The sequence below is a fragment of the Syngnathus scovelli genome, chromosome 6 (assembly GCF_024217435.2).
Source record: "Syngnathus scovelli strain Florida chromosome 6, RoL_Ssco_1.2, whole genome shotgun sequence".
NCBI lineage: Eukaryota > Metazoa > Chordata > Actinopteri > Syngnathiformes > Syngnathidae > Syngnathus > Syngnathus scovelli.
The window spans coordinates 6,972,618-6,999,044 of NC_090852.1; the positions used below are offsets into that span (position 1 = coordinate 6,972,618).

Here is a 26,427-nt window from a genome sequence, read left to right on the forward strand (position 1 = left end):
GAAGACGCCAAAAAAATGGCAAAAAGTTGGGCTCTTGTGGCGGAAAGAAATACAGTGATCCCTCGCTACTTCGCGTTTCGTTTATCGCGGCTTCACTACATCGCAGATTATTTTTTATTTTTTTCGCAATGAACCTATAGCAAAAGGACGAAGCATTAAGGATCAGAAACTTTGTAACAACTGATACAACATGAACGGACGTGTTACCGACCGGTCGGTCACAACGAAATATTTATTTTTCTAGGTTTGAAATGTAATTTATCTTGCATTAGAAGTATAGAAGGACTCGGATGCGGAAGCTTGAGGAGCGAAGCTGCACATAGTGAGAAAAAGGCGATCAAGTGTATGATGGTTGTTTTGGATTAAATGTGTATTTTAAACCACAGCAGCATTTGTTTCAAAGTCAAAGTCAAAGTCTCCTTTATTGTCAATTCCTCTGCATGTGAAGACACACAAGCTCACGACTCAGTCCAACCGGGGGAGGAAGAGCAGGCCAGTCCGGCGTCGCTCCATGACGAAGCAGTCCGAGCACAAAACTGCCGGACAAACACTCAGTAAACACTCACAAAACACCGAACGGGACAGAGAGTGGCCGCTGCGTGTGCACGCGCCGCCATCTTGAACCGCTAGATGGCAGACATGGCTCATGACTCCTCCATGAGTGGAGATCACGCCTTAGTGGGCACAGAAGGCTGCAGTCAAAAACTCACAGCCCACCTCTGTATATTGAATCTGTCAAGGTTGCTCTCGTGGCCAATACAAAACCAAAAGCACACAACATCATTTAAAAAAAAATAAATAAATAAAAATCATGAACACCGTCGACAGTTTATTTAAAAATGCATGAGAGTCATTGGGGTAAACTATTCGAAGTACTTTCCACATAAAATCATAAAACAATATAATAAAGGGACAATAGTTTATTTCCAATGCCATTTATTAAAGATCAAATGCATACACAAACACTTAAAATCACATAATGGTGAAAGAGTAGCCATATAAACAGAAATTTCAAATCACGTTAACGTTCAAGTCCGCGAGGGTCGTGAAGCTCACATGCTCACAAAATAGTTTACACACATTTGAAAAATGCATCAAGTATGTACACACACTCACCTACAGAGCGTATACAGTATAATACAGCATACTAGAAACGTGGCTGTGAAAAGGGCACGTGGAAGGACTGCGTCACTATGCACAGTAACAAAGGGGAAGGGTCACAGCCATCTGAAACACTTAAACCAGATTTACTTCATATAAATATTCTTCATCCAAAAGTCAGTGCAGTGCCTTCTGCTAAGGTTTCATCTGGTACTCATGTCCAGTCTACTTTACACCCAGTCTGTGTAAGACCCGGTCCACAAATGACACTTTCCACTGAACACAAAATCTTTTTACATCAGCTTTGTCTTCCATATCCCACTTTTTCTTTTGTGGGCCAGTACATGTATTACTGTGTCACCCAGTACCTCAAAAGTCCAGCTGTGAAGTACAATCATTTTAAGAACTTTTTTTTTTTTTTTTTTGCTACCCCAACTAAACAATTTCAAATAGAAAATGAGTTCAATAACAATTCCAAAGTGTTGATTTTCTTCTTCCTTGCATATTCCCTATTTTTCCTTGGAAAAGAAAAGGTCCAAACAGACTACATGGATTGGAGTCCCCTGAAGAGGCACATAGCCACAGACATGGCGAGAAGCTGAAGAAAAGAACAGATGCACTTTAACACACACAATACTGAAACCTGCAGTGTATCAACAAATGCGGAAGTGACAGCTGGACTTTAAACAAGTGAGCTTCATCGAATGTGCTTTGGACCACCACTAGATGGCGAGCTTTCCACACTTGGATCAGTAGACATTTGCTCATTAAAAAAAAAATCTAGAAAAAAGCTTCAGCACACAGCAAAAGATAAAGCTGAAAGAAACTAAAATGTCTCCATACCTCAAAGGTGAGCACCAGAATGAACAACGCTCCTGCTAAATAGAGGTAAAGTTCATAGGTTTTGAAGCCTGCTTTATAACAACCCTGTGGGCACACAAAGGACAGCGCAAGAGATCAATAAAGCTGCAAATTTGCAAGATTGTGACTGACAATGACAGATTATCTTATATCAAGCACATCGATGAACAAAGGAATGGAATGATGGGATGGATTTGACAAATCACAACTGACAATGACTGATTATCTTATATCAAGCACATCGATGGACAAAGGAATGGAATGATGGGATGGATTTGACAAATCACAAACCTGGTGTGACATCATTCACTTCAATATTATTGCAATTCAAGTGGAACTGATCTGGACAAGGGACAGACATCAGAACGTACCTGTGCGTTGATATGATCTTGCGAGCCATTAAGGCATTTATCCATATCAGCATGCTCTAAATTCCCGGCCGGGCTACGCTGCAGGCAGCAAGCTGTTGGGACTGTGTGATTGTATTTCCTACGAAACAGACTGCCCTCAAAATCTTCTATTCCATTTATGCCACAGCACTCATGCTGAAATGAGACAAAAGGAGTACAACACAAGCAATTATTACTGTTTTGCTCAGGCTTGTAATCTAAAAAATATGACTGGTAGTGACGTGCGTTCTGCACTTACTTGAACCATCCATTTATTCCATATTGTAGAATACTTGTCATCGGGCGCATAGCCCTGATACTTTTCCCGCATCTCTTTTTGTAAATCTTCAACAAAGAACTAAAGTAGAGAGAACATGATTGACCAAAGATATACAGGTTTATCATTTTATAAAATAAGAAAATGAGATCAATATTTTAACTTACCTTTTGACGCTGCGTGTAGGCCCAAACCCCGGCAGCCAGCTCTGCTATAAAGACCACGAAGATGAGCATGAAGAACTGCAACAAGACAAGAGAATAGCGGCAAGTCAAGACAGACAATTGAACTGCAGTCACAAAAAAAATCTTCGGACCAATATCTGCTTCTTCACTCAACGTCAACGAGCCATGGCCTAATGCAAAACATCTCAACTGAAACCAGATCAAGAGACCATAGCAGGTGTTCTGCTTCAGTATTTTCCCAGTGGACCCGATTGGAGGTCACGCCTGTGGGTATACATTTGAATTTGAAAGTGTTCCCAAACCTTTGACTGGTACGGTATGTGGGGAGTGCACAAGGCAGGCGGGAATAGTTAGCCAGCTAATGTAGCTTTACATTAAACTATTAGGCAGTCAACGAACCCAATTACTTTCATGCCGTATCATAAATGAAGGCAGTTTCATTGCCATATCACAAATGAAGGCAGTTTGTCAACCTGGACCCCAGAAAGAGGAACTTCGCAGCTAGCTTAGCGCTAGCTAGTGCGAAGCTGGTATGATGTAACATAAATGGTACAGAATTCTACCAGGGTCCCAGCTGGTTAAAGGAAACTATTCTGAACTAAAAAGTAACTCTTCCATAGGTTGAAGTGAAACTTGGATTCAATAGATATGTTTAAAAGAAAGAAAAAAAAAAAGAGGCTTTGTAAAGCGCTGACAAAGCACCAAATAAGTGGACTCCTCTATTGGCCAATTTAATCACATTTTATTTTGTTGGACTATGAGTTGTTTTTCTGGTATAAAGAGTAACTTGAGAACATAACAGCACGTCCGTCATACCAACGTCATGTACTTACAAAGAAGAGCAGACACCTATTTTCACGGAGGGCTCCGCAGCAGCCCACGAAGCCCAGTAGGAAGAGCAAGGCTCCGATGCCCAGTACGGCAAAGACGGTTTTTGACAACACGGGGTGTTGCATCAGCATTTCACTCAACACTGCCGTTCCAAACAACACCAACAATCCCACACCGAGGAGGAAACACCCTGCCATCTGACAGAGGGATGTGTCAAGGCAGTTGAAGGAGACAGAAAGTTGTAATGTTAGAATCTCATGGAAACACTGGTACTGCATAAGAGAACAACAATGGAGGATCTCTATTATCTATTTTATTTTGGCACAAGAATAAAGACTAAGATAAAAGATTAATCAGATGCAGTGTTCAGTTAAGATCAAGATTATTAAAATGCAAATGTGGCTACCGTCAAACAGTCATTCACCGGGGTCTTCATTCTCTAAACTGACTTCACATGATTGGAGATGACAAATACTTACAACAAGGAAGGTGTTGAAGATCAACATGAGGTATTTGACGCATGTTACGCAGTCGCCCGTCATGACTGTCGTCCCTCGTGCTGAAGCCTCGCCATGGCCCTGTTAATCAAACAAACTTCAGCGATAGAGCCTGTCCCACTTTTACAATTCACTTGTTCACTCCCATTGTCTATATTTGAATTCTGTCCACTCAACATTACAGATGTGGATGAACAGGTTGAGAGGAGCTTGAAGGTTTAACGCAGAGGAAATTGATTTAGAGTTGCAGTTAAACGCCTCCTCTAAATCATAATGATATGCTCAGGTATTGATCACCTTGCGGGCGTTTCTCTGAGGCCAACCAACTGCCTTATTGCATGAGATGGGTTTTAATTACCCCCTTTTCTGTCTCAAGCCCTGCTGAAAAGCGTAATGAGGGCACATGGGGGCTAAATTGAGATTTGCATACATTTCGCTCACACAAAAGGTGTCAAGGAGGAGGGCTTCTTTTATCCTCCTTGCTTTCTACTGTCAGTCCAAAGCGTGATTGTATTATTTGTAGCGGGAGATAAAGGAGAGAGGAGGGGCTTCATCTCAATATCTACACAAAATGTCACCCTGGTGCTCTGGACAAAACTTGCAACCCTGATAAGGACAATCGGTTTTAAAAATATGATACAGTTGAAATCTACATGAGAGCTTCAAGGTTATGGTAAATCCCAGTTGACAGATTAAACAGAACCTTAAGAGCAAAATCGGTCAGTTCTTATCTAAAACGTCCAAACTAGTGGAAGAGCATAATTTGAAAACCAATTTAATGAAATTGAGTCAATTTAATTGTGTCGAAGCCATGATTTGCTTGATGAAAGACACAAACAAGGCGTGTGGACCCCGGGTCGATAGCAAGACACATGCTCCATGAGCTTCTGTGAAGGCATGCGCATCAAGGACACTATAAACACATAATCGCTTCTGCCATGCACTCTGGCTGCACTCAGTTGGAGCATTTCCCACGGCCTCTTGTAAGGACGCACTGCTGTCGGGGCTTTCCAGTTAAATGAGTTAGAACTCAATAGAAAAGAAATGGTGAATGATGTGATGTGTTGTGACGACAAGGGGGATATTTGTCTGCACTCTGGCTTCTGCTTATGCCTTTATTTTTGTTTATCTTCAAGTCCTGCATGGCCGCCCACTATCCTCCAGTGATGCCATATAGTCTGTAGGAGTAGATCAGGATAACACATTTGTTATTATAAATACACAACACAGCAGAGCTTCAACCCCGGAAGACATTAAAGCAGGGATGGGCCACAATTTTTCATTAATGCTAGTATTTAGCATTTCTCAAAGCATGTATAAATAAATAATCCACGATCCTAACTCAACAACAAAGTGTTGACGCATCAACAAAATAACCACTATATTGTGATTTTTTTTTTCCTGTGAAAAGAGCCTCAAAATTACAATTCAAAGATGGCACAAAACCGCTGAACTGCAAACCAACTCATGTTGTGCAGTACAAAAAACAATGAGGAGCCTGAACACGCTGAGGTGGTCAAACTACACATGTCCTCATGTCACTCAAGATGAAAAGACGCCAACTGCTGTCAACACCATGTGATCCCTTCACTTGGACTCTAATACAATTTTGTAAATTCCATCTGAGGTTATTTTTTAGGACAAAAGAAAGTAACGAGCTCTCGGTTAAAGTGGCTGGTCTCCACGGCAACCCAGAATGGGTGCGATAGTGGCCTTTGTCTGCAGTGCTGTGTTTGGCATCTCCACTTAGCACTAGTTCCTGTTGCAAAACAAAGGCGAGCCGAGTCAAACACATTCTGACAGCTATGCCGGACTGATTTATTTTTTGTCTTTGATCAAAATAAGTCATTTTTCAAACGTCTGCTTTACCTTTAAAAAATATTTGATAGTGACCGCTCTACTCCACGGTTATATTTTTGCAAATGCAGCCCAATTTCTAACCCAATTTGGAGCAATTTGGGTTAAAAATTAGACTGACCAGAAGTGTACATTTCTTTGAACAACTATAATTGCCAGAATAAAAATGCCCCGACTTCCTGGGTTGTTGTTTTTTTTTAACAAAAAAAAAATAAATTGGAATGTTTTACAAAAAAAAAACCAAATTGGGTCAAATTGACCGAACCTCTTTGGTCGGTCCACATTTTAACCCAGTAATTCTAAGGTTGTATATGCAAGAAGTGATTATAGAGAGCATATCTTGGTCTGAACACCCCTTTCACCTTTCCATCTATATGTCGGCCTCTCAGACATGCTTTGGAATACTAATGTTCCAAATGTCAATGCAGCGTTGGTTTGCTGTGATGGCGCCCAAAAAAAAAAAAAAAAAAAGCCAGACTTGCTTCTCGCTCCCCACCTTTCGCTGTAATCTGTAGCTTTTTTTCCCTGTGGTCTTTGTGCTATTTTTCTCACCGTGACTCGTACACAGAATGAATACAAGATGATCCAACAATGTCATATTTTGCCCCTCAGCCACAATAACAAAAACTTTTAAAGCAATAAGTACGAGTGATGCACGAAAACCCGGCCGATTTATATCAGCCTACCATGTCTGTCTCTTGATGCCTTGTCTTTTGTTCAGGTGAAGTTGCCGCCGTCTCTCGGGGATTGGTGCCGCTCCTGTTTTCATGGACTGTAGGGAGAACAATGAAAGAAGCAGAGGTCAGCGCCAACATAATGAGACAAACAAAAAGAGACAAGCGAGGGGGGAAAAAAAAGTGACACATTTGTAGACTGTGAAATTCATTTGAAACCCAACCAAAATGTTGAGCTTGAGAAGACAGAATCAAATTCTAGGACACTTCAAATGACTCAGAATACATTCATAATAGATGAAGGAACTCGCTCCCAGTAGAACGCTAATGTGGGACTCCAGTGCTGCTTTATCTCACATAATAATTCTCTCCTGGGCTGGAAGGCAGATTTATAATTGGACATAATATACCAAAATACCTTTTAAGTTCATTCATCCAAACCTGCGCAGGTGGAAGTTTTATATCATACCTCAAGATCTTCTTACTTTGATAATTACAGTTATTAGAAGACCCAGAACACGTAGCTTCTGGTGTGACCTTGATGAGGATCTGAGCTTATGCATAATTCACCACAAGTACACTGCCATACTTTCTTCACACGCACTGCTCACTTTAACTGTCACTATAGGCCACGTCTTCGAGCCAGCATCCCTAATGAGCATAAACGCTTTAAACTTTTCCCTGTTTCCCCAACTGGGGTCCCACACGTATCTCCCAGAAGGAAATAATGATCTAGTGATGCTAGTCAATTTGCCTGCTTCTATTACAGCCTTGCCGTGCAAAAAATAGTCAGCGCCACATGTCACTTTCAAAGCACTGACAGCTACTCAGCAAAAGTTGCCTCCAGCTGCATGGTGTGGTTGTCAGATACGATGCTGAGAACCAGCCAGTGTGCACACATTCTCACACAGACAACAAAAAAGTTTTTCTTTAAAATTATCTCTTATTGGTTTAATACAAATGTTACGAATTAAAAAGTGGTATCGGTTACTTGGTATCGGTATATCTGTGAGTACTAGTAATGAGCATTATTATCTTTACCAAAGCATTTATTTTGTAATACAGCTTTTACATCTCATTTGATTGTGCAACTGGTCACGATGTTGCATCTGATCCATTTATACTACCTAACCAAAAACAGCATGGTCATTTGTTGTCATTTTGTGTTGGATTATGAGAAAAGCAGAAAGTAGGTAAATAATGATCATGATGCGGATAATCCGACTGCAAGCACGAGGGGTGGCCAAATGGCACAATGAAGCCTGTTGTAGAGCTCCTCTCTCCCCTGCGCCTGTTTAGAAGGCTATTAGCGAGAGGAGAGCAACACTGGAGAGGGTCTGCATTATTTGTTGGTTCCCATGGAAACCTTTTTTTCCCGGGAAAATGAAGCACCAATTGGATAGCGGCGTCTCATTGAATCAGTTATGGGGGCAAGAAGAAAGATCAGCGTAGACGGTTGCAAAAGCACAACAATAGAACGAGCCACCTCGAGGAAGACGATAAAGGCCAAACCGAGGAGGGTTCCGCAAAGCAGCGCGCGAAAAGGCTTCCTCTTCAAATGGCTTTTTATTTTTTCCCAGCGAATCCATCTCACATCACAAGCGCTGTGAGGAATTTGATCATCAAGGCAGTTACTAATTGATTTCACTTTGATGTTATTTCAAGCGCTGACATTACTATTGCATCACAGACATCTGGTTTATATATAAATCAGCAACATGGGATGCATCAAGATCTGTATGTAGTCATATGTCTTAATAAAAATCAGACACGCAAAGTGCTATTGTATGATCAAAGCCACAGAGATACGCATATACTACATTCTTGGTTCATTCAAATCTTCCAAGTTCTCAGCATGCCACTGCAATGTCCAATATTCTATATTTAACAAGCAACAATAAAATACGTTAAGAATTGTCATAGGCCTAAGTCCATCCATCCATTTTCTGAACCGCTTAGTCCCCACGGGGGTCGCGGGCGTGCTGGAGCCTATCCCAGCTGTCATCGGGCAGTAGGCGGGGGACACCCTGAACCGGTTGCCAGCCAATCGCAGGGCACACAGAGACAAACAACCATTCGCACTCGCACTCACACTCACACCTAGGGACAATTTGGAGTGATCAATCGGCCTACCAAGCATGTTTTTGGGATGTGGGAGGAAACCGGAGTGCCCGGAGAAAACCCACGCGGGCTCGGGGAGAACATGCAAACTCCGCACAGGGAGGGCCGGAGGTGGAATCGAACCCGCACCCTCCTAACTGTGAGGCGGACGTGCTACCCAGTGCGCCACCGAGCCGCCCTATAGGCCTAAGTGTTCATCAAAAATAATGCAAAAAAGATATTCATTTTCCCATTTATTTCCCTCCAGAGGAAGTTAAAGACTTTGTGAGTCACAGCCCACATTGTCTATGTCCCATCAAGTCACTAGTGTTTTTTCTTTCCTCCTTTGTCTTCATGAGACACATCATCCTGTCAATGTGGCAGTCAACCTTGTCAAAGGTCAGAGAACAGCAAAGGAGTTGGAGTCTGCAACTCTTCCTCTGTGCAAAGGATGTGGACAAAATGTGGATGTGCATTTTCCCATTAATGCTTAACACATTACCTCACTTCCAGTGTTGACAAATCTTCCCAATAAAAGCAATAATCACTTCTCATATAGGCTAATAAACCTTTATTTAATATAGTTTTAAGCCCTAGTAGAAAGAAGAAGTGTCAGCTCTTGACGATGATCTCTAGTGATCTCCTGACACAGTTTCATATACATCATGCTCTCATTAGAGGAATAAAGAGGGCACATGTCGGCAGCCATATATCTTCAGAACACTTACTTTAATGAGAGTGATGATGATGCCCAATCATTGCTTGTCCCTGGAGGGAGTCAACTACCAGGGATAAAGCTACTAAAGCGCCAAGCTATAGAAACAATTACAACTCACTGTTAATTCATCCATGTTGGCAGCAGTGATGTTCCCAGAAAAAAAGGCATGGACGATAGCTTTAGCAGTTAGTGTGTTTTAGTGTCTTTCTAGGGACCCACTGTACAACTTTAATTATCACCTCCAACTTTCACCGAAATTGAGCCCTCTTGTCTGAGAGGGGCCTGAGGACGCAATGAAAACTATACTCTGGAGCGGAGTAATTAAAGAGAAAAGACCTGTCCAATTGGGGAGGATGGGGTAAAGGCTGAATGAAGGCGGTCGGATTCCGAGCGGGACAGGAAAGGTTGTGAATACTGCAAGCTGCGGGCCCCTTGGGACACAATTAAGAGCAAGGCTTTTTACCGAGGGTTACAAAAACACAACAAGGATACCAGCAGTTCAGCCTTGCAAACTGAGGTAGGAGTTCATTCTTGCATACCCAGAGGGGGTGGGGGGGTGTTAACTCCCAACAGTTTGTACACGGACTTCCCCTGTTCGAAACCCTTCCAGCTGACGTGCAGCCACACAACAACAATTTCCACCAGCATTACGTCCTTAAGCCCAGAAAAGCTCAAGACTGTGGCAACGTGCATCCAGGTTGACTGCATAATGACGTTAGCAGACGATCTTCCCTCAGGATGTTTTCCACTGCCGGTGTAGAGAAAATAACACGGCAGCTTTGAAATAAGGTGGCTCATAGTAATTGTTTCTTCCAGTACTGAGTCTTATCATGTCGCTAAAGAAAGAAACCAAAACATTGAGCTCTCTGTAAGACATAGTGCACAATATTGCACAAAACATATCCTTAAATGTGTACTGGCGCCATCGATCAAAGCAAATCATTTTTATTTTTTCATGGTGTATTATATTGAATCTTGCGAGTGGTCTTATTGTTTTGTACATATTGTAACATGCTACTTAGGAATTTGCAATGTTGGCCAATAATAGCCAAGTTCAAGCCATCAATAGGCTAAAAGCTTGGAAAACTCAATACGTTAACTGATCCAAAACACAATTTACTGTGCAGAAAAGGTGCTAGTAAGAGAAGGCAAAGGCACAGGGAAGATGAATGGCTAGTGTGTAGAGAAAAGTTAGGGGGGGTTGCACAGGAGCAGTGAGCAGGTGTCCCTCTGGGTTACGAGAGCCAGAAGCTTCGCATCTGGATCATTTCCTCAACCCAGAGGGAGCTACAGACTGCCATCCCATCATAAAGCAAAACAAACCAGAACACTTATGTCTGCTTGTTTTTGGTGTCAGTGATGATAGCGGGTAACACAGTGTGACAAACTCAATAAAGTAGACGCAACAGGGCAAATGAGTCACAAGCATTGTCGAATATGTGAGCGAGCATAGAAAAACAAGTCACGGTGACCCGTATTTCAGAAATTAGGTTTTGATCAAAAGGAAAATTATCTCAGCTTTCCAATTATCCATCAACCGTGATGTCGTTATTACTCATTACATTTTTAACATGGACAGGTAGCTTCATGTGCGTCGACGGCAACGCTAAGCTAGTTGAGTCAAGGTTGTCAACAAATTCCATGTATGGACGGCAAGGAAAACAAAAGACCAAGAATGCCGGTACATTGAAGGCTTTTACAAATGTTATATATTGAGAGCACACACTATTTTCAGTGTCCACACATTGCTTTTGATTGGAAAGGTGCCCTAGCTAACATGGCCGCCACGTAGCCGATGCGGTTAGCCAGCCCGCTACAACACTGGGCAGTGGGGATACTGTGAATACTTGATAAAGACAAAAAAAAAAAAATACTGTGAATTCTTAATGGCATTGAATTATTAACTGTCACAAATGATTTTGTTGATAATTTCACTGATTAATTGAGGAATCGTCCCACCCACCCAACATGCAAGTGGTCATCATCTCTCGGATGGTCGGTGGATAATTACATGACCCTGGAACAGATTATTTTCCTAATTCTATTATTTTCCCTAGTTAATACCGTATTTGCCGGTGTATTAGTCAACCTTTTTCGATGCAAGATCGACCGAAAAAAATCGACCTCGATTTATACACCGAGTCATAAAATTTAACTTCGTATTCATCGCTTCAAATGTGATGGTAACCAAGGCCGTTTCTCATGCATCTCATTGTGCGTGGGTGTGCGTCCGTCAGACTCATCAAACAGCGAGAAACTGAATCATTATAAAGCGTTCGTCGCATTAACACGCATCCTCAGCAACAATTTCTAATATTCTCACCTCAATAACGGACATCGAAAGCCAGGCAGCGACGATGACTGCTAGGGGGAAGTACTGGGTATTGAGCGAATGTGCGAGTCATCGCGCGTCAAGCAACGACAATAACTACCGGTACGTAAACATTCAATCGCCATGTCTAAATGAATGTCGTTGGCACTTAGAAAATATTCGGCAAACTTGGCCAGACTTCCAGGGGAAGAGGCCGAATTTTCACTTGTTCTGGCCGACCGGAGGAACCAGCCGAGGCGGACACTTTACGGCGGTTGAGTCGTTGGCACTTAGAAAATATTCGCCAAACTTGGCCGGACTTCCAGGGGAAGAGGCCGAATTTTCACTTGTGGTGGCCGACACGGGGAACCAGCCGAGGCGGACACTTTACGGCGGTTGAGTCGTTGGCACTTAGAAAATATTCGCCAAACTTGGCCGGACTTCCACGGGAAGTGGCCGAATTTTCACTTGTGGTGGCCGACACGGGGAACCAGCCGAGGCGGACACTTTACGGCGGTTGAGTCGTTGGCACTTAGAAAATATTCGCCAAACTTGGCCGGACTTCCAGGGGAAGAGGCCGAATTTAAACTTGTGGTGGCCGACACGGGGAACCAGCCGAGGCGGACACTTTACGGCGGTTGAGTCGTTCGCACTTTGAAAATATTTGCCAAACTTGGCCAGACTTCCAGGGGAAGAGGCCGAATTTTCACTTGTGGTGGCCGACATGGGGAACCAGCCGAGGCAGACACTTTACGGCAGTTGAGTCGTTGGCACTTAGAACATATTCGCCAAACTTGGCCAGACTTCCAGGGGAAGAGGCCGAATTTTCACTTGTTCTGGCCGACATGGGGAACCAGCCGGGGCGGACTCTTTATGGCGCAAGAGCCGTTGGCACTTAGAAAATATTTGCCAAATGCTCTCAGGATAGAGAAGACCAAGAAGATGCCCTTTATGACGACAAACTATACGAAAACGAAGGGAACGAGCTTTTCGGAAATAGCGACGATGAAGACGAATTTTGAACTATATGTACCGGCAATCACTTTATAATTATAATTTGTAGTTTCTTAACTAAAAATAAACCAGTTTCTAAGAGTGTTCATTGTTGTTAGTCTCTCTCGGCGCGTAATATCACAGGGTCATGAAGTAAATAATATTTAAAATGGCGTATAGATTGCTCGCTACAAACTCGTGAATTTGAACACATTTCGTCAATAAATTTCGCATATTTCTGATTGAATTTTGAAGTTTAATATAATGCAACAATTGAGCTCGACTTATACAAAGGATATATCATAAAATCGTAAATTTCCGTCGAATTTTAGGGGGTCGACTTATACACCGAGTCGACTTATACACCGGCAAATACGGTAAGTGCATACGAATTTGGACAGCTTGTTAAAGGGGGAAAAAAAATCCTGAAAATTACAGGGTTATTTTACCCTCTGAACTCTGAGTAATGAGCTGCTAACTGAAAAAAAAAACCTCAATTGCAAGGCTTTCCACACAATTTTCTCAAATTAAGTGTAGCGTGGATGAAGAGCTAAAAGATATTCTTTGACAAGAAATCAACAGCATAAGAGCCTCCCAGAAGAAAGCCAGGATGGAAAGAAATGCGGTTGGACACTTTCCATTGAACAAAGTTGCAAAAATGCAGTGCATCAGGCGGGCAGGGAGTGCCGCCAATGATTGAGACGTCAGGAGAAATCTTGCTTGGCTCAACACAAAAAGCACTCAAAGAAATTAGATCTCATCTGCTGATCTTTAGAGTGTATTAGTCAAATGTAAACAGAGAGCAGCAACTGTGAGAACCTCGTCTGGCCTTTGGCTTAAAAAGAATACATCGACCCCACCAAATAAAACAGTTTGCAAAGAGATATTTAAGCATCTAAATTAAATCTTTGGAGTGGGAGTTTAGTCTTGGGAATCGGGAGGGAGTTTAAGGTTAACTGGCCACACTGAGATACTCTCTCCTCGAGATTCCCTTGCCTTCGGGCCTGAGCTGTGGGAAAAGGACTTCATGTAATTACATCACATTGATTTATGTGAGAGACTGCAGAAAGATAGGCGAGAGGAAGGAAACTGAGCTGCTTGGAAGCCAACCGGGATTTTATGCCCTCAGAAACACAAGTCAATAGTAGTTTACACCGCAAAACGTGATGAATCGGTGACAATCGTGTCGCGATTGATTTGGTTGGAAAGAGCCCAACACGGGTGAGGCAAAACCTAGCAGAAATGATTACCTTTGATTAGATTGATTGTCTCAGACAGACAGACAGACAGACAGATTAATCGATCAATTCAGTTGCTAGCAGTTAAATACGTAAATCAACAGAGACAATACTAACATCGGACATGACAAAAACGACAACAAAAGAGAGGAAGAGGAAGCTCTGATTAGATTAAATAGATAGGTCAATAATAATAATAATATTAATAAAATAGCTCAAATAAACAGTATCATGACCATGAAACCCGGCAGAGTTAAAGAGGCCCGTTCACAGTCGTAATCCGAACGAAAAAACACAAAACACACCTTGCAAATAGTAATATCACATCCTCTAGGGGAGGTGATGACAAGTGTCTTGCTTGAGTTGATGCTGTCTTGAGGATTCATCGGAGTTTGTGATGAAATTATGAGCGAAGCACTCAACCGCGGCAGTTGTAAACAAACAGCACATTTTACGAGTGCAGCGGGACCGCAGGACTGACCGCAGACGGGTTATTTATGATGAAATGCATTACTGCTCCTTATGCTTATTTAACCATTCACAGGTGGCTCTCATGCCAAAAAAAGCTAATGTTACTTCCATTATGTCGGGAATGTGAGGTAGGCCACTTGTGCGAGTGTTTTTTCTGAACTATTAATAACAAAAAAGTTTCCCACTAAAACGAAAATGTGCAGCATCGCATGTTGATTAGCATAAAATGAGATTTACTGTAAACAAAAGGAGATTGAAAATAACAATGCCGATAAAATGCTCCGTAGACGACCCCGAAGGAGATGCTGTGAAATGGTTTTGATTTTGAACTTTCACAACTCTCCATCTGTCTGTAGTGTGTCATATTTCTTGGAGGAACAACAGACCTGAAGTTGACGCCAAAGGCAACAGAACAAATATGTACACGCAGCGAATCATCTGAAGAGGTTTTCTGAAAGCTTGCACTATAGACTGCAGCGAGAGAGTGGGGGGGGGGGGGGGGGGGGGGGGGGGGGGGGCGTGCTCTAGATGTGGAGAATGTAACGAAACCTTCCTTGAAAAAATGGTCTGAAGGGAGACATCTGTTCCCTGTTAAAAAAAAAAAAAAAAAAGTCCAATTTCAAACTGCCTGCAGAGATAAGTAAATGTACGTTTGGTCATGGATCACAACATTTGCTCATTATTTCTTTGATGCTTTTGATAGAATTTATTTGGTAATCAGTCACTTTGACAAAATATCTATTTTCATACCTGATGTTTATCGGCATAAGATTTTCAATCAATTACGATATGAGGATGCGATTATCCTCAGAGTGTCTTGATGTTGCTCCATGAGCAACGTGAGGAATAAAATGGAAATGCGCTATCTTGGACCATGTCGCCTAACTCAAGCGAAGGTTGGTCTATTTTTGTATTCATCTCTTGGAGCAATGCCCAAGTGGTTCAAAGGTGCTGAAAATGAACGAGGACGACTTTGCAGCAGCCTCCTCGTCCTCAACTGGGACCAATGACAAATTATTGGAAGACATCCAGAGCAGCGAGCACATCCATCTTTCCAAAACGATATTACAGTAAGGACACCTTCAGTTCTCCCGCTATCTAAGAAAATTCTGTTTGCGATGATAAATATGAAAGACAACCTCAATTTTTGCTTCTGCCTTCCAGAGTAAAAAAAACAAAAAAAAAAAAAAAAAAAAAAAAATATCAAGCCTTTTCACAATTCCTTGTGGGAACGATCCACTGCCTTTATTAAATGCCGCACATTGACCGACTGCTTGCCCAGAGGAGAGGCCTTGCTTTAATGCACTGACCCATAAATGTTGTCTTGACTGGCAAGCTTTTAAAGCAGCGCTGTGTTGAAATTTTCATAAAGAAATATGAAAAAATGATGAGGCAAAGAGGGGGTGGGTTTGAGCTTTGCCAGCTAATTGTTTCCTCTTTTGAGGAAGAGTGCAACAAAATTTCTACATCAGCAACGTTTGTTTGGAGCGTGTGGTGTGCGAAAGCAGGTTTAGAGAAATGCTTCAAATATTAAGAGCACATTAGGTGTCATGATGCGGTTGTGCATGAGCAGTGAAAGGAGTGAGGAAAAATAATATTTTTACAACCACTGCCTAAAGGGCCCATCATTGAGCTGTTTTGCTTGTTTATGAATAACGGTATAACAGGAGTAGAACGTTCTAAGGCACAAATAGCTCAGCTCTATAATGTGGATTAATGTGTGAAGGGAATTTTGGAAAATGTTTACTATAGTGGAGCAGTTTGAAGTTGGAATAACACTGTTATATTCTTCTGCACAATTGTTGGATTACAAAATAGACACATATTTTGTCCTTGGTTAAAGTGGCAATTTTTTCATACAAATAAAAAATCGAGGTCGACCAGTGTGGTGGAATGACTTGTGATCAACCTTAGAGTCGCTCAGAGATGTCACCAGAGCAATACAAGAGACTTTCTGTGCAAACATACCGAAGTTGACTTACTAGCTTCTATTTCTCGTTTCTTATTCTTTAACAAGGTGGGAGAAAACAACAAGTCGCTCGCTTCCCGGCTTGTGAGCCATACAGAGGCGAGCTCATTATTTGGCCTCTGCACTCAGATACCACAAAGATTATTATTGGATCAGGCTGTGGAGTTCTGCCAAAATCAAACGCCAATCGTCTCCCTTGATGCCGTTGCTGCTGACAGTGAACCCACATTAGATTTGAGCTAAGTCGCTTCCTGTGGGAGGTTCATTGTTAGAATCTCACTGGAGCTTACATCATAGATGTGTGTGGGCTACAAAAGGGGCACAAAGCAGCAGTCACCAAAGTATATAAAAATATGTAGACAATCAGTTGGTTTAAATTTTCATCACAATTGATGAGAGAAATATCCTCTTTCAAGGCACCACTATGTATACTGAATCGACACGCACACACACATACGTTCAGGCAAGGTCACGTACTCGAGGTTTGCATGGTTATCACAGACTGGAAAGGCAGCGTGTCATTAGCAGACTGGGTTGAAAACCCATATCATGCTCAAAATAAATCTCTTGGAGGTACTCTGTAATTCAGCCAGGCTCCAAAAGCAGCCCTAGAAAACAAGTTTGTGTCACACATACCAACAAACAGACCACTCTGCGGCCATATATTAGGGCACCCTCAGGGTCACCAAACAATTAATGAGCTACCTTTAACAACACATAACATGCATTTCATTTGTTCAACATCTCATACGGTCCACTGAATAGCATACCACAACAGTAAGTGAATGTGGCTAATATGCTATGCTATGCTATAATATAATGTACAATGTATAAAATAATGTACCGAATATAAGACGGTGTTTTTTGCATTGAAAAAAGAAAGAAAAAGTGGGGGTCGGCTTACATTCGGGATCTCGACATTACACCCATTCACAACGCTAGATGGTGCCAGATACCTTTAAAGCGAATGCTGAACTTAACTCCCCAGGCCAAAGTGAATCCCTTTCACAAAGAATAAAAATAAAAATAGCGGTAGCATGAAGAAGAAAAATAAAAAATAGCGGTAAGAAAGAAAAGAGAAGAAAATAGAGAAAAGAGAAGAGATAACAGAAAATGGAAAAACCAGAAGCCATTCATTTACAAATGTGATTGCACTTTAGTTTACATATTTCAATGTTCAGATATTAAGATGTGATAGACAGTTTTTGCACGATTTGAATTAAATTTAGTGTTCAAAAAGTATTTTCTCAAACTTGAGTCTTGAAAAAGAGGGGGTCGTCTTATATTCCGGCCAATACGGTAATATAACATTCCACTTTAAAATGTCCTTGAATGGTATCGTGCCCCAAGTATCCAGCTCCATATCGAACTGTCTTCTATTGGACAATTGCACGCCAGCCGAGATCTATATTCTGCTATTACGGTCATGTGTTAAGAAGAAGTCAAGTATTCGGGAATGGAACAGAAAGACAAAAAAGCTCGGAAACTGCTGAAAGACCAGAAACTGGGAATTTCTCATTTCATGGGAGAAATGCCTGACTCAGGAAAGGAGAAAAGCATCATGGTCCAGTGAGTCACGGGGAGAGGCTGCAAAAACACACTCGGGCCTCACAGTATCATCAATAAAACGGTTTGACAAGCAGAGACAAAGAAGGTGCTGCAACAAGTGAAAGCACTCAGGCGTGTGTGTATGTTTGTCTAATATGCAAACAAACTGACGCTTTCTTTATCCATATTCCCAATTCGCACACAATGCTCCGCATGGCTTTCATAAACAACAGAATCATCATATTGCTAACGCGATAAAGCAAACTAGAGAGGAACTAACAGCTGCTTCATGCTCAACTCCTTGAAACAACAAAAAGCAGCCATGGAGCTTTTGCAACATGAGGCAGCACTGTGTGTGTTTTTTTTCTTCTGGCGTATCCCAAAATGATCCTTCATAGATCCTCTTGCTCTGATGATGTCAGAGGGATAACTACGCATTAAGCACCGTCTGAGCTTTGGCAGAATCAGAAGGTAGGAGAAGCACATTGTAGTATCTCAACTCTCTCAGTGATGACCAAGATAGCAACACTTACAGCCTTTGGCACTTTTTAAAAAACTATACTTTGGCCACTTCAAAAATGACGTTTGGTGGAATGAGGATTACAAGATGGAGGTGGTTTCCACATCCTGAGGGGAGGTGAAATGTGTAGAACCCTGTTGGAGAAGTTGCTATCTGTGAAGGCCAGCTTGTCTGAAAGCTACCTTTTACCTCATTACCTGCTAAGCTTGACCATTATTGAGGGAAATAGAGCACAGGCAAGATAAGAACCAAGAATTCAGTGGTTGAGCCCAAAACAGGCAAACCTGTTTCCTTGTGATAAAGAGGAAGCGGCTGCTCGGCTTCCTGCTCTGTCAATTTGGGGGGCTGCCAGCTGCCCTCGGCTGAGGTCAACCGTCGCTTCCTGGTTCGTATGTTTACACGCAAGGGGAGGAACATGCAACGGTGTGTCAATATCCTTTGATTGTTTTGTTTTTTTGGTCACAAATTTGTGTCAATTATACGGAAAAAAATGGAGCCGTAAATTATCGGTGACTTGTATAGGCAGCGTAGTGTCTTTAAATAAGGCCGGTATCGGTCCGATACCTGATATTGTTTCTTGACCATCCCCATTCAAAAGCATAATATTTCATATGCAAGTCTGTCAAAAAGTTCTTATGGCCATTAGATAGTGATGCTTCAAGAAGAAAATTTCACTTTTCTGAGAGTAAATGATTTCTCCCAGCTGAAAAGCAAATTTCATTTACTCATGTCTGCGGACAACAAAGATGCTGAAGCCATTACTAGCTGTGGCCAGTGTGCCGCGCACATTAAATGAAGGGTCCTCCAGCAATCGAGAAAAGCAATTTTCTCATTGAGCCAATAGATACTCCATTTAGATCCGCGCTCTCTGCGGGCGACTTGCTGATGCAGGCGAGGGCAAGCGCGGCGTGACGGCCCAACCGCCATATTGCTCGAAACCTGCGCTCTGAGCCAGGGCGCAGACACGGAATAGGAGGAAAGATGACTTCATGCAGGAGAGGCAGATGGATATGAAATCTGTGCCAGTGATCAGATGACTTGCCAAGTCTGCACGCTCATTAGTAAGCAAATCAGACAAACTAAAAAAAAAAAAAAAAAAAAAAGAGGATGAAAAGTGCTAGGAAAGCGCAATCGACCATGTGGAGCAGACTGATTCATTTCAGGCCTTTTTTGCCAAAATTATGTACTGAACCGACTGTCGGCAAACGCATTGACGCTAACGTCGATGGCAAGCGATCAGCGAAGGCGCACTTCCCTCACCGTGCGTTTGTTTTCACTGCAAGCGACTTTCCACACTCGTTCTGGGGAATGTGTGAGTGAAAGCAACACGTTATCAAAGGGACTATTAAAATGACTGCACCAATCTCACACCAGGCGTTCTGCCACTACGTGTAGGCAAAACAAATACCACTTGACAGGCACCAACAACAGGTATTTAAAAAAATAAATAAATAAATCCTTCTTTGTCTTCTTTTGGTTGACCATAGATTTATCTGTTCATCCTCACAACATTCAAAATGGTGCACAAAAATAGATGATAGTGTAACTTGATTCATCTTCCAAATTGTGTTTGGGGTGTTTTGCCCATGCATTGATGCCGCTCGCTATGATTTTTCCTATGAATGAAAATGTAGCTTTACAAACCTCATTCTTTGTATTTGAACAACTCATGTGAATCAAACTCATGAGGGAATAAAAAAAAAAAAAAAAAAAGCTTCAGGCAGAGCTTACTCATCGGCATTGGCAGCTGCTCCAGGAACATCAATACGGCTGCTTCTTTTGCATTTTCTTTCTGACAACACGAATGTTCACGTGAACAAAAACGCCTCTGTATGCAGTCTATGAGTTCCTTTCTCTCCATTGACGCCACGGTTGTCTCCCTGTCACTGAGGAACCAACGAGCTCCACCACATAGACACAAAGTCGCAAAACAAATCAGCTCAACGATTGTGACAGGAACCAGTTGGTCCAATCTGTTGGGCTATGTTATGTAGGTTGAATTCATGCATGCGCAAAAGACAGAGACAAAAAAACTGGACACTGGTTTGTGTTAATTGTTCCCATGGTGCTAATCTGCTCGGGTGAAACCGGATCTTATTTCCAGCTGTTCCTGCAACATACTTGTGAAGACACATTTTTACTGTGATTCTGCAACATTGCCGATCTCACTTCATTTGAAACACTATCTTGCCAATAATGAACACTTAATTCAATGAATAGTTCTCTTATCAAGTGATTTAGAAATATAGCACTACTTTGCAGGTTAGCCAGTGCGTGTAGCCACAAGCAATAAGCCAAAGCCTCCAGAAATGTAAACATGTGTCCCAGCGACCAAAACATCTACGACTGCACTGATTTGTAGCCCCATTGTGTATGTCACTCTCCGAGGTCTCACTTTGCTGCTTTGTTGCTGCTATTTCAATAAACATTTAGCTCCAACTGCAAAAACTATTTCTTTGGTACCGGGAGAGGACGAAATCTGGCTTTTTTTTTTTTTCATTACTTTCTGCTGTGACCATCATGATGGGATGGCATGATTATTTTTTTTTTGGGTGGGGCATAATGCCTGCTTCCCTGATGGATGCGATGGGACACTCATGCCAATGCCCTCCAGCAAAACCGGAGCATCACAATCATGAACATGCTGACCCCAAAGATGGCAGCAGACAGCATTGGTCAGGCCGGAGCCCGTGGGAAAGATGCCAGCTTGGGGGAGACAGACGGCCGGACCCAAACACAGCCGCAAATCTACATCACAGAACAACAACTGACAAAAAAATACACTTACAAAAGATAATACTGATCAACACTGCCAAAGGGGTATTGATTGAACAATATGTTGTGGTTGTCGTTTACAGTGTAGAGATTTTTATCTGTGTACTCTAAATATTAAGAACAGTTTGCTGAACAGGTTTAGCTCTATTCACTACAACTGCCAGAAAATAGGCAAAACATGCCAGAAAAAAGGGAAAATGTTGAGAATTGTTTTCAAAAGTGAAAGCTGATTTGTTTTGATTCAACGCAAAGGTAAAATCAGTCCACTTTCACGTAAGACTATAAAAATTGGATTATATCGGCAGCATTTGGACAGTTAAAATAAGGATAGCTAAATGATTAATCAATGATCAAATATAATAATTGATTCATTTGATGATTAGTCATTGAGTAATCGTCCCACCTGAATTAAGAAATTAACATTTTCTTTAGGAAAACAGAAAGTCACACAGCTCAAATTAGATGTCATTAGATTGTACAAGAGAATGGTGGATACATTTAGCACATTTATTTACTCCAAATAATTCCTCCCCAACAAAACAACAGGTTCATAGGACTTACCGTAAAGAGATAATGTGGTTTAAAGAAAAAGTAAAGTAAACAAGGCAAACGCGTGTTGCAAATAAATTCCCACACAAGTAGCACTTTTAAAGGACGATTTGAACATTTAAATGTAGAAGACACAAAATGCATGTTTTACCTTAGAGCCGAATCATTGAGCTGTCGCTTTCTTTCTGGCGTAAATATCACGCAACAAACTGCCTCCTGTTTGCACGTCGCGTAAATAAACTAAAAGACGTGACAAGCTCAAATGTCCAACGGACTGCTCTGACTATTGAAATCCACGCTGCGAGATCCTTTGCAAGCACAACAACAACAAGCACCGTGGCGTGAAGAAGCAAAGTGTTGCTATGTAAAGTGTTGCACGAAGTCTGAGCGAGCTGAGAGGCTGAAGAGGATCATTCAGCCAGCCCGAGCGTCTCCGATGTAGTCCCCGCCCCTAGGGCCACCTTCCTCGGTTCGGGGGGGAGTGGAAGACCTACACCCACCGGACACTTCTTTGGCTACCCTTCAGCACCAGTACCTATTAAAACAAGAGCTGGACCAGAAATTCTAGAGTTTCTGTGTTCTGTTATGCTTGCGTGGGTTTTGTAGATAATAGAAGACAATTTTTTTTTCAAACCAAAATAATATCACTCAAAATTTTAATATAGAGCTACAGTACTGTGTTCCCTATGTATCATTACAAATGTCCAAAAATGAATAAATATTGGATTTATTCTCAAAGGGGCAGTATAATCCAAAATACACCTCAACCACACATCTGCCTTCAAGTGGTGATTGGTGATATTACAACTTAAACTACAGGTGACACCCACATTCACACGAAATGCCTTTTTATTTTTTACCTGCGAGCGTCTGGGAATTTCTGGCTTCATTTCCACCCATTGTCTGTGAATAACATAATGAATGAATTTCGTAAGATTTTTGGAAAAGTTGTCAGAAGAAAACAACTCCAAATCATTAATCAAGGGGCCACTCGAGTGCTTTGGAACTTTTCTTTGATATTCCATCCAAGTGTGATGACGTGGAAGTTTACGCTCTCGTTTCTATACCGGACAGGAAGCACCTTGGCATTTGTCCTTGACCTGATGACGTTTTCCCACAAAGGTTTGGAAAAAATGGCATAAACATTAGGAGATCTGCCTCGCTGAAGAGACCCAGGTAACATGGTAGCTCCAGAAAACTTAGAACAAAACCATATCAGATCCAAACAACATAAAGTGAACCCAAAGGGTCAACAAAAACGCAGTTCATTTGTCATGTTCTTACTTATACCGCTCCTACATGCAAGAACTGTTGTTAACATTCCATCACACTCATCTCTTCTGTGAGACGGAATGGTGGAATCTCGGAATGTTCCACATCCTTGACGCTGTTGTGCAACACTCTGATTAAGAAATCTATCAAAGTTCAGTCCTTGTGCTGTCTTTGGTTCAATTCAAACAATGTTCTCCAACACAATGTTCCCCCTCTGTGCTCCTCGTGTCACAAAATCTACTACAGATGGAGACCAAGATAAGCGCTCCACAAACTTATCCTTTTGGCCTCTCCCCTAAAGGTCCCGACCCTGACATTCCCGGCGGCATACGCGACATGGCCAACAAATCTCTCCGACCCGTGATCCCATTCCATAATGGTGCACAAGCACAAATTGACTGGCTGTTTTTTTTTTTTTGTAGGGATAATATTAATGTAAAGATGAAATAACAAACAGTGTCTCAAGGCAAAATAAGGAGAACGTTTGTTGAAAGCTAGCACTTCAAATGTCAGGTGGCGACTTCACGCTGCAAGTATCACATGAACAGTTTGGCTGCACAAAGAACAGCTGTGAGGTATTTTCTTTTTGGCTCCTCTGGTATTTTCAGAGCAAAGAAAAGCTGAGGTGAATCCCCAGGCCGACTCCTTCCTCCTTTTTCAGCATAAACACACAAGGAAGCGGTTGGAGTTATGTTTTTGAGTTTTTATCACCTTTTCTTTGTTTATTCATCAGAGGGTTTACACATATTTATACAAAATCGTTTTGAAGGCTGTACAGGAACTCATGTTTGGAGATCATTTTTGAAAACATGTAAAAATTGAGTGTAGAACTGAATTGTGGAGATTTAGACAAAAATAAGTCAAACTGGATTTTTTTTTTTTTTTTACCAAGATGATCTCTTTTGGCACACGAGGCTAAATCCGCAAAACAGTCAATGGAAACTCTCCTCACTTAAATCAAGCACATCAACAGTTTGAGCCACATGGCTGCTAAACCATTGAATCAAAGTCAATGAATGTACGCTGTGCTCTTAATACATAAAGAAAAGACTGTAAACCATTTTTCGAGCAATTTTGTGCTTAAACTACGGTACTCGTTCCAGCACCATGCTTTCTGGGGACACACACAAACACACACAAGCTTGTGGGCACGCTGATCACATGTGCATTCTTTATCCCACACCATAACCCGTTTAATTCAATTTACACAGCCCGCGCTGCAATTTCACACACATACCATCTAACCATGGACTATCTCATTAAATAGGCCACAGCACCGCTTCACAAGCTATCACAAAGTGAGCATTGTGCAATGATACACGGACACACACTAACACACACGGGATGCATTCTTAAGGAATTTCCCCAGCAACAACACACAAATATTTGAATATAACATCTGATGTGAAAATAGATGGGGTTGACTGTACATATTTTAATATGAAAATATAAATGTTAAAATTCAATGTTGTTTTTTTGTCTTCAGACATATACTATAAATAAAAAAATGACATTTTCTTCCAAACTGACAAAATTATGTGCCGATACGAAAACAAGTCGGCTTATCACTACCAAAAGAAATTCAATCGGCTCACCAAGACCCATCAACCACATTGACAAGACATTGATTAAATTGTTGAAAAAAAATATGAAAGAAAATTCTCATTTGCTCCACTGTATGCGGGTTGTAGCAATGAAACACTGTAAATGAATCCTCATTGTCTAACCCAAATTTGACTTTTTTTTCCCCCCAACGACTGTGCTGTATATCTGGAGCCACAACTAAGGTCCTTTTATGGAGAATTCTTCTCTTCACCTCAGCGGACGCATTCCATGAGGCCCGCGACACACATTCGCTTTCCCTTGATGAGACCATTTGGAGAGCAGTCATGGAAAAGTCACCTAGCGAACTTAAGATGGCAGATATAATGAGTCATTTTTGTGCCTGTGTGTGTTAACTGGCTGTAACCTAGCAATGAATCCATCATGTGGTTGGTTAAAGAAGCATTTCCCAATCTGGAGTCAAAGACTATATTTTACACAGAAAAAAAAGGAAAAATAAATATTTGTCACAAGTTGAAATCAAATCAAAATATTATACCTCATAAACAGCATTGACTATTTTTTTTACATTAGCCTTTAAGATAGCTAGCAGTTAGCATGGTGGGCATCAGCTGATAACCACCTAATCAAAGAATCTTAACTTTCTGATATTTAGATATGTTAAATAAAATAACATGGCCTAATATCTTTCTTTCGAGAATTGATACATGTATGTACGATACGTAACATGCATTTTCTAAAATTGGGGCCATTAAACGGTGAAATTAGACGTTTCCCTCCTACCTGTATTGTTGGTGCCAAATATGCACACTAACTCAGGATTTATTGACTTTGGCTGACAAATCGATTTATTAAAACATTCAATGGACTCCGGAAAAACACACTTTGTCAAGCTCCAGTGTGATCACACACTATTTGGGAATCACCGGTTTAGAGTAGGGAGTTATTTGAATTTCGAAGCTTTTTTTTCTTTTCACATCACAGGATTAAAAATGCTTTTATGTTTGATTTTATTTTTAACCTCTGCGTGTACATTTATGCACACTTCAAAGCACTTGCAGGCAGTCTCCTTTAATCTAACGCTAACCGTCTACCTGCTGTGGATGGACCTGTGACAGCTGCTTGAGAGGAGGCAGTGGAGCGTGGGAGGCAGAGATGTGCACGGAGGTGAACCAGCTCATAGTTTTCATACCGTCCTTTTTGTGCAACTCACAACACCTGCTGGACCTCAGTTTGACCGACAAGGGAAAATGAGCTCCGGGAAGATTTTCTCTTCATTAAGTCCATTTAGCCTTTATGTGGTCTTTGTCTTCAGAAGTATTGCCTGCCCCTCCCCCATCTTGTCTGGAGGTGACAAGCCAAGCGTGCCGAGATTCCCCGCATGTACTGCGTTTCCAGTGTTCCCACAAGGATGAACCAAAGAGCAGGCATAGTGGAAAGTAGGCCAGGGGACTTACTGCTTCTTCTTTCCCCCTCCTCCATCCTCATCGACCTCCAGAAACAAGATTCATTGGAAGAAAATGATCCATCCTTCTGTCACACCGAGCCCCTCTGGGCCACTGAGGCGTTGCATGAAAAAAACATTGCCTTGACAAAGATAATGAGACATGTTTTAATAACTATGTTGTTATGATCTCTTGATGTCGACTTTCGCATCATTTTGACAAGGTTTAGTTTTGTTTCCTGCTCTGTTTTATTTTCCTGTGTTCCTTGTTAAGATTTTTCTAG

The 26,427-nt window shown here is 41.6% G+C and overlaps 1 protein-coding gene and 1 long non-coding RNA gene across 2 annotated transcripts; both read right to left on the reverse strand.

The window, feature by feature from the left end:
• Positions 1-919: 919 nt before the first annotated feature.
• Positions 920-22,282, reverse strand: LOC125970527 (tetraspanin-18B). The gene is made up of 9 exons (XM_049722879.1): positions 22,016-22,282; positions 6,685-6,770; positions 4,124-4,222; positions 3,647-3,841; positions 2,796-2,870; positions 2,611-2,709; positions 2,334-2,507; positions 1,945-2,028; positions 920-1,699 (listed from the first exon to the last, which is right to left on the reverse strand). Exons 2-9 carry the CDS (start codon positions 6,685-6,687, stop codon positions 1,646-1,648), a joined length of 783 nt encoding a protein of 260 aa, XP_049578836.1. The 5' UTR covers positions 6,688-6,770; positions 22,016-22,282; the 3' UTR covers positions 920-1,645.
• A 1,542-nt stretch (positions 22,283-23,824) lies between these two features.
• Positions 23,825-25,704, reverse strand: LOC137840401 (uncharacterized). The gene is made up of 2 exons (XR_011087020.1): positions 25,483-25,704; positions 23,825-25,046 (listed from the first exon to the last, which is right to left on the reverse strand). It is a non-coding gene; the product is annotated as an uncharacterized lncRNA (long non-coding RNA).
• Between the last annotated feature and the right edge of the window lie 723 nt (positions 25,705-26,427).

Excerpts from the sequence above, each read along its gene's own strand:
- LOC125970527 (XM_049722879.1), bottom strand. Across the intron at positions 3,842-4,123 it reads TCTTCAACACCTTCCTTGTT|ATGGCAGGGTGTTTCCTCCT; the intron begins GTAAGTATTTGT and ends TCCCTCTGTCAG. Across the intron at positions 2,871-3,646 it reads ATAGGTGTCTGCTCTTCTTT|TTCTTCATGCTCATCTTCGT; the intron begins GTAAGTACATGA and ends GTCTTGTTGCAG.